Source organism: Nematolebias whitei, chromosome 23 (genome assembly GCF_014905685.2).
Source record: "Nematolebias whitei isolate Nwh7 chromosome 23, NemWhi1, whole genome shotgun sequence".
Lineage (NCBI taxonomy): Eukaryota > Metazoa > Chordata > Actinopteri > Cyprinodontiformes > Rivulidae > Nematolebias > Nematolebias whitei.
In genome coordinates this window covers 12,483,713-12,492,084 of record NC_056520.1, presented here as the reverse complement: position 1 = coordinate 12,492,084, position 8,372 = coordinate 12,483,713, and the positions used below count along the sequence as shown (strand labels likewise).

Below are 8,372 nucleotides of genomic sequence, written 5' to 3'. Positions count from 1 at the left end.
CTAACCACCAACATTAGAGCTCCAGCCACGAAGCCTGAAGCCCCATGTAGCCAGTCCCAAGTAGATTTAAGCAGTGCATCGGCCCAGTCCTTGAATATCCTCCATCAGCTGCACAGACCTGCGCTCTGGTGGTCCTCTTTATAGTAAGAAACTGCATCTTGCAGTGTCATTGTTTCATATGGTTGTGCAGCTCTTGTTTTATGTGGACCTCCCCTCTCAGAAGCTATTTTGAGTTTCAAAAAGTGCTTTTTAAAATGAACTAGAGAAATTGCATTTCCTTTGAAAATGCAGTGTGAATGCTAATTCCAGAAGAACTTCCTGAAAAACAGCTGAAATTAGCTAAAAACATGCTGAAAGTTAGTAAAACAGCAGAACAGGCTTAAATTAGCAGAAGAGAGCAGAAAGAGCATGTTTGCTGAATTAGGTTGAAATAAGGAGAAACGAGTACAAAAATGAGGAAATTGGCTTAAAAAAAGGCTGAAATTAGCAAAACAATAGCTGAAAAGTAGTTGAAAAGGCAGAAAGAAACACAAACTACCAGAAGGAGGTGGAAAGAGCTGAAATGAACCCCAGAAAATGTGGAATTGGCGGAAAAGGCTAAAATTAGCATAAAACAGCTATATAGTAGCTGAAATAGCAGAAAAAAGATGAAACTAGCAGAAAAAAACTTAAAGGAGAATAACAAACTGAAAATAGCAGAAATAATTTAATTAGGCTGAAAGTAGCAGAAATTACCACAAAAAACCTGAGTTTATCGGAAACAGCTGAAATTAGCTAAAAATGCTAAAAAGTTAGCTGAAAATGTAGAACAAGCTTAAATCAGCAGAAGAAAGCAAAAAGAACACGTTTGCCCAATTAGGCTGAAAGAAGCAGAAATGAGCACAAAAAGTGGAAATTATCTAAAAAAGGTGAAATTAGCAACAAAACAACCCAGCCATAAAGTAGCTAAAAAGACAGAGAGAAGCTAAAATTACCAGAAGGAAGTGGAGAGAGCACGTTTTTACTGAATTAGGCTGAAAAAAGTTCAAATGAGTTAATGAAATGTGGAATTAGCTTCACAAGCTAAAAATAGCATAAAAACTGCTAAATACTAGTAGTAGCTGAAATTGCAGAAAAAGCTGAAACTTGCAGAGATTCGCTGAAAGGAGCAGAACAAGCTGAAATTAGCAGAAAGAAGTTAGAAGAGGCACAAAAATGTTGTAATTAGCAGAAAGAATCTGAAAGGAGCAGAAAACAGCTGAAAAAACGAGCTGTAATTAGCTGGAATAAAAGTTGAAATTTGCACAAGGAAGCTGAAAGAAGCCGAGCCAGAACAAAATGTGAACTTTAATGTTTACCAAGTTGAGTTAAAAACAAACTTGGCTGTTAGACTTTAATGAATACAAAGTGTCAATCAGTAACAGTCCCCTAAATCAGTTGTTCCCAACCCTGGTACTTGAGGAACACCGTCCTGCATGCTTTAGTTGTTTCCCTGCTCCAACACACCTGATTCAGTGATTCAATTACTTCTTGTTCTGCAGAAGCCTGTTAATTACCCAGTAATTAAAATCAGGTGTGTCGGAGCATAGAAACAACTAACACATGCAGGATGGTGTTCCTCAAGGACCAGGGTTGGGAACCCCTGAAATTATATGTGGGTTAAAAAAAATACCCCTTCCTAATGATGGCTTCCAAATGGACAGGGCAGAAAGCTGACAGTTTAGTGTGTTTTTATGTTTTGTTGCAGGATGGCGTCACCCTATAAGATCCCCAAGAAAAAACAGCCTTCAGGCTCTGACTCCGCCCACTTGCACATGCAGTCACCGCTGTCCCACCTCCATAACTCCACCTCTCAACTTAAGGTGATCTTACTGTGTTTACGCATCATGCAATCACCAGTCTCTTGTCTTTTAGCTAACCCGGTAATTGTTGTAAGGTGGTATTTGTGAGTTTTCAGTGTGTTCTGGTCCGAGCAGGGTTTCGGAGGTCCGTCCAGCAGAGGCAGCTCTGACAGAATGCATGCTGGGAACGCTCTGGGCTCATCCTCAGGTGGACTCAGGTCGGTGAGGTGCCCTCGTTCAGCATGTTTCAGCAGAGTTTTGGTTGAGTTGAGGACAAAATAAATTGTTTTGTCAAATCCTGCAGGCTGCCATTCAGAACTGTTGTCAAAACACTGCTGGGCATCCACAGTCCTAATGGAGGCGGAGCTTCAGGAGCCAATCATAGGTCAGCAGGAAGTAGGAGCAGCCAACCACAGCCAGAAAAGAGGAGGGAGTCGATGTCAAACGGGTGAGTGTTTTCACCAGATAACTTCTTATCATTATGTTATTTATTTATTTTTTACATTTTATAGATAAAATCTGAATTAATTTAAAATATAGTTGAATGTGTAGTACTTTAGATGTGCACATGTTAACAAAGTATTCATTAAATTATATTTAATTTTATTTTTGTAAAATGAAGTATATTTGATTTTAATATTTACAATACAATACAACTTTATTTATAAAGCACTTTAAAACAACACCGTTGGCCAAAGTGCTGTACACTAACACATACAAGCATAAAAACTATGAACTCAACAAATACCATAAAAGTAATGAACTACCAAATCATAAAACATCGAACAGTAACAACAATAAAATAAACAACATAAAACAGTAAAGCCAACATTTATAAATTGTCATGATACATTTTTAGAGCTTTTTCTTTTATTTATTTTTTTTAGCAAATTTTTCATATTTAAAATGCGATCAGATTTTTTTTTCTTATATACGAGTACAATAATTTTTAAAGCTTTTCTTTTGCATGGCTATATTTACATTTACAGTGTACGTGTTCTTGGTGTTTGGGAGCATTGCCTTCGAATGGTTATGACTTGGGTCAAACATTCTGGGCTTCCTTCACAAACTCTTCCATTAGTTTGCTGATTGTTTTTGTGATCTTCTTCCTGACAGAACCAGTTTAACCGAGTCAGGTTTTTGAGGTGCCAGATTTTCTGTGGTACTGAGATTAGGGCTCTGTGATGGCCACTCTGAAACATTTGTGTCCAAGCTTTTAACTTCCTGGCTGGAGTTGCGTAAATGTTTCCACATAATGCTGATACAGTCCATTTTGTGATGATCCCTGCAGTAAAACTTTTTTTTTCTTTTTTTTCTCTCATTCAATCTTTATTTATAGAGGTTAGTCCCATTGAGCCTCGGGGACTCATTTACAATAAAAGACCTGATTTTAACAAAGAGTGATGACAGCAGTGGACAGTTATAAAAGAAAGCATATAAATTGAGAAGAACAGATGAAAGAAAATGTTATTAAGAAACGAAACTAAAACAGCTAGATTATAAGGCGGTGTAGAAAACTAAAAACAGGAACATGTCTGCGTTGGTTTTTCCCAGGAACTTCAGATGTTTGAAGCCACTTAGAGAGGTCAAGGTCGAGAGCTTCAGATCTTTTTGCAAGATATTCCAGGAAACAGGAGCGGAGTAGGAGAAGGCCCTTTTGCCAAGTTCAGTCCTCACTGAGGGAACACTGCAGGTAATAATGTCCTGAGAGCGCACGCTGTAGCTGCACTCACGCAGAGACATGTAGGAGAAGATGTATGAAGGCAGCAGACCAAGAAGTTATTTAAAGATGATAATGTACCAGTGGGAGAGTCTGTGTGAAGTTGATGATCAGTTAACCAGTGAATACAGGGTGCAGTGGTGGGTACGGTAGTTACAGCCAGTTATGAATCTTAGTGCACCGTGATAGCGTCCAACATCTGCAGGGTTCTTGTAGGAGCGTTCATGTAAATAATGTCATCGTAGTCAGTGGAGAGAAGGGAAGTCACAGTCACAAGGCGTTTCCTAGCATTCAGAGTTAGACAGGATCTATTTCTGATAAAAAGAAACCCAGTTTAACTTTCAGTTTCTTGACCAAGTTTTTCCACGTGAAGCTTAAAAGAGAGATGTGAATTGACCAAGATACCCAAACGTTTGAAGCAATCGACAAACTCAAAAGGGACAGCAGTCGTGGCGTTTGCTTCACTCTGTCCCTTTTGCTCGGACTGAATTGGGTAAGAAGGCTTTCGTTCACTCTGTTCCCTCTTCTTGGAACTTGCTACAAGAATCTCTGAGATTGACTGAATTCAACTAATTCTGTATTCTGATGCATGCTCATTACTCTAGGTAGAAAAATCTAAAAAAAAAAAAAAAAAGTTAAATCTGGTCATCTGGACATTCCAAAAATAAAAATTTTTTTTTAGAAACGTTTCGTCTTTCATCCGAAAGACTTACTCAGTCTGAGGATAATGTGAGCAGCTGGTTTTGGTTGTCAGCAGCAAAACTGGTTGATCCACTATGAGAAGGTGCTATTTATAAGACTGAGCTGAATACAGCACCTCAGACTGAGGAAGTCTTACGGATGAAAGACGAAACATTTCTACAATTTTTATTTTTTTTTGAATGTCCAGAAGACCAGATTCAACAAATTCAGTGCTTTTACATCCAAACTAAAAGTTATTGAGGCCAATTCAATGACATACCTGTTTTTATAGCTAGCTTGTTTTATAGTGCCTGTTTTTTAAATAGCTTGACATTTTCTTTTAACTGTGTAATATATTTTGTGTTGTATTTGTTTCTGCCTCTTGGCCAGGTCTCCCTTGAAAAACAGATTTTTAATCTCAATGGTTTTTTTTTTATCCTGGCAAAATAAAGGTTAAGTCTACATGTGTTTTGTGGACTTGGAGAAGGCATTCGACCGTGTTCCTCGGGGTACACTGTGTGGGGTGCTCCGTGAGTATGGGATTGGGGGCCCGTTGCTGCGGGCTGTTCAGTCCCTTTACAAGCGGTGCGAGTTCGGTTTGCATTGCCGGCAGTAAGTCGGACCTCTTCAGGGTGGGAGTTGGACTCCACCAGGGCTGCCCGTTGTCACCGATTCTGTTCATAACTTTTATGGATAGAATTTCTCGGTGAAGCCAGCTGGCGGAGGGTTTTCGGTTCGGTGGCCTCAGGATTCCATCTCTGCTCTTTGCAGATGATGTGGTCCTGTTGAAGTCATCGTGCCGTGATCTTCAGCTCTCACTGGAGCGGTTCGCAGCTGAGTGTGAAGCGGCTGGGATGAGAATCAGTACCTTCAAATCTGAGGCCATGGTCCTCAACCGGAAAAGGGTGGATTGCTCTCTCCAGATCGAGGGTGAGGTTCTTCCTCATGTGGAGGAGTTCAAGTATCTCAGGGTTTTGTTCAAGAGTCAGGGAAGAATGAAGCGTGAGATTGACAGATGGATTGGTGCAGAGTCTGCAGAATTGTGGACTCTGTACCGGTCCGTTGTGCTGAAGAGAGAGCTGAGCTGTAAGGCAAAGCTCTCTGTTTACCGGTTGGTCTACGTTCCTACCCTCACCTATGGTCACGAGCTCTGGGTAGTGACCGAAAGAATGAGATTGTGGATACAGGATGTTGAAATGAGTTTCCTCCGCAGGGTAGCTGGACTCTCCCTTAGAGGTAGGGTGAGAAGTGCGGTTATCCAGGAGAGAATTGGAGTAGAACCGCAGCCGTTGCTCCTCCTCCTCATCAAGAGGAGCTTTTTGAGGTGGTTCAGACATCTGGTAAGGATGCCCCCATGATGCCTCCTTGGGGAAGTGCTTTGTGCATGTTCGACTGGGAGGAGACCCCGGGGAAGACCCCAGGACTCGCTGGAGGGCTTATGTCTCTCGGTTGGCCTGGGAACGCCTTGGAATCCTCCCAGAAGAGATGGAAGATGTGGCTGTGGAAAGAGATGTCTGGGCTTCCCTGCTCAAGCTGCTGCCCCTGCGACCTGACTTCGGAACAAGCAGAAGATAATGGATGGATGGATGAAATAAAGGTTAAATAAAAAAAATAAATTTGAGAACAAAACCAGAGGAAGGACTGCTGGGACCGACCATGTTTGAAAGCAACATCCCTTTGGTTTTGTCAGCGTTTAGGACAAGTTTGAGACGGAACAAATCTGACTGGATGATGTCGAAAGAAGACTGTAAAAGCTGGAAAACCTTAGCAACTGTTTTAACTCGACAATAAACAACTGTGTCATCAGCATACAAATGTAAGGATGCATCAGGGATGCGCTGACCTACATTACCTATGTCGATTGTAAAGAGGGTGGGTCCTAAGACTACGCCTTGTAGTACACCATTGTTAACAGTTAGATAACTGGAAGAAGTACCATTAAGTTTAACACATTGCCTCCGATCTGAGAGATAGTGAATAAAGGTTTGTAAGCTCAGTCGTCCAGGTAGATAACAACAAAAAATGTTAAATCATGTCATCTGGACCAGTTTCTTTAAGGGAGAAACATTTCGTCTTCCATTTTTTAAGACTTCATCAGTCTGCGGCCTGCCAACCAGATCTGTCCCATACTGTAAGTAGCCTTCATTGCTGTGTTTCAAGGCTGCCTCCTGTTGGAATCTCAGAAGCAGGCGAAACACGCGCAAAATAACCCATCCATCCAAAACAATCAATCATCATGTATAACAATCAAATGTCTTAGGCCAGGTGGCTGAGAGATGGTGAACCAACCAGTGGTGTGAACCAGAGTTGTTGAGGTCGATGATTCTCTTCACCGATTTCTTTTGATCTTCCTATGACGCCACACAAAGACACAGAAGTTTGAGGCACGACTTAAAATGCATCCACAGGCGGGCCTCTAATTAACGCAAGTGCTGTCAACTAACCAATCAAAGGCTTCCAAAGCCATGACATCATCATCTGGGCTTTCCCAAATTGTTTAAAGGCATAGCATTCTTAGTGTATGTAAACTAGTAACTTTTAAAGAAAATAATAAAACCAGTTCTCTCTCATTATTCAGGTATTTAACAAACAGGTTTCGTTTTGTGAATTATAACTGACAAAACAGGTAAGTCTGATTTTAATGTCGGCGAGGAAAAAAGTTCCTGTGTATTTTTGTAGTGTATGTAAACATCTGCTTTCATCTGTACCCTCTACAGGTTATTTTAACACGTATCTTTTGAAATGTTTGGTGAGTGCAGTCGGGTGTGAAAAAGCTGCTGTTCTCGTTTCCACTGACAGATGGCGACCTAAGCGAGGGTCTGACCGGCTGCTGCAGGTTGGAGACTCCTCAGACCACCTGTCCACACCACAGAAGAAGAAAAGTCCCGACGGTTCAGGTGAGACACACACAGAGAACTTACAGTGTGAGTGTTTGTGAAGCGTTCGCTCTACCGTGATCCATTTTTCCTCTGTACGTTTTTCAACATCTTACAACCTTTGACTGCTCCTTTCACATTTTATTAATGATAATAATAATAATAACTTTTATTTATAACACACTTTACATTCATAACAGATCTCAAAGTACTACAGTGAGTAAACATCAGGTAACATCAAGACAAAAAGCAACCACAAAGAGCAACCGATTTTGTTCTGCTTCAGCTTCTTTCAGCTTCCTTGTGCAAATTTAAACTTTTTTCAGCTAATTTCAGCTTGTTATGCTCCTTTCAGCTTATTTCTGCAACTTTCAGCTTATTCCACTATTTCAGCTACTGTTTATGCTAATTTTAGCTTAATCAGCTAATTCCACATGTTTTCCGCTCATTTAAACTATTTTAAGACTAATTCAGCAAAAAAAATGTGCTCTCTACTTTTTAATGTTGATTTTAGCTTCTTTCTTCCTTTTTAGCTATTTTTAGGTGTTTTTTTTTTATTTCTGCTTTTTTCAGTAATAATAATACTTTATTTATAAAACCCTTTAAAACAACCACAGCTGCAACAAAGTACTGTACATATAAAATCAAGAACATTTAAACACATCAATAAAAAATAATAAAAACGGTGCAGAGCAAAATTCAGTGCGTGCTAAAAGCCCGGGAGTAAAAACGTGTTTTTTAAAAAGCGTTTTAAAAATGGACGGTGAAGGGGCTCATCTGATGGGAAGAGGATACCTTCAGACCAATTCCACTTTTTTGGGCTCATTTCTGCTTCTTTAAAACATGTTCTCTCTACTTCCTTCTGCCAATTTATGCTTGTTCTACCTTTTCAGCTAGCTTTTTTTTAAAGCCAGTTTCAGCTGTTTTCAGAAAAATGTATGTTCTTTGTGGTAATTTCTGCTACTTGCAGCCTATTTAACATCTTTCTTCTAATGCCAGCTTGTTATGCTCCTTTCAGCTTATTTCTGCAAGTTTCAGCTTTTTCTACTATTTCAGCTATTCATCCATCCATTTTCTTCCACTTATCCGGGGTCGGGTCGCAGGGGTAGCAGCTTAAGTAGGGAGGCCCAGACTTCCCTCTCCCCAGCCACTTGGTCCAGCTCCTCCGAGGGAATCCCAAGGTGTTCCCAGGCCAGCCGAGAAACATAGTCCCTCCAGCGTGTCCTGGGTCTTCCTCTGGGTCTCCTCCCGGTGGGACGTGTCCGGAACACCTCA

General features: G+C 40.6%; 1 protein-coding gene across 1 annotated transcript in view; it reads left to right on the top strand.

Moving 5' to 3' along the window:
- Window positions 1-1,712: 1,712 nt before the first annotated feature.
- The window catches only part of senp7b (SUMO specific peptidase 7b), a 25,462-nt gene continuing 18,802 nt past the window's right edge, over window positions 1,713-8,372 (top strand). The window contains exons 1-4 of the mRNA XM_037696663.1: window positions 1,713-1,841; window positions 1,956-2,038; window positions 2,125-2,268; window positions 7,021-7,118. Coding sequence (XP_037552591.1) covers window positions 1,713-1,841; window positions 1,956-2,038; window positions 2,125-2,268; window positions 7,021-7,118 — 454 coding nt within the window. The remainder of the gene's footprint in view (window positions 1,842-1,955; window positions 2,039-2,124; window positions 2,269-7,020; window positions 7,119-8,372) is intronic.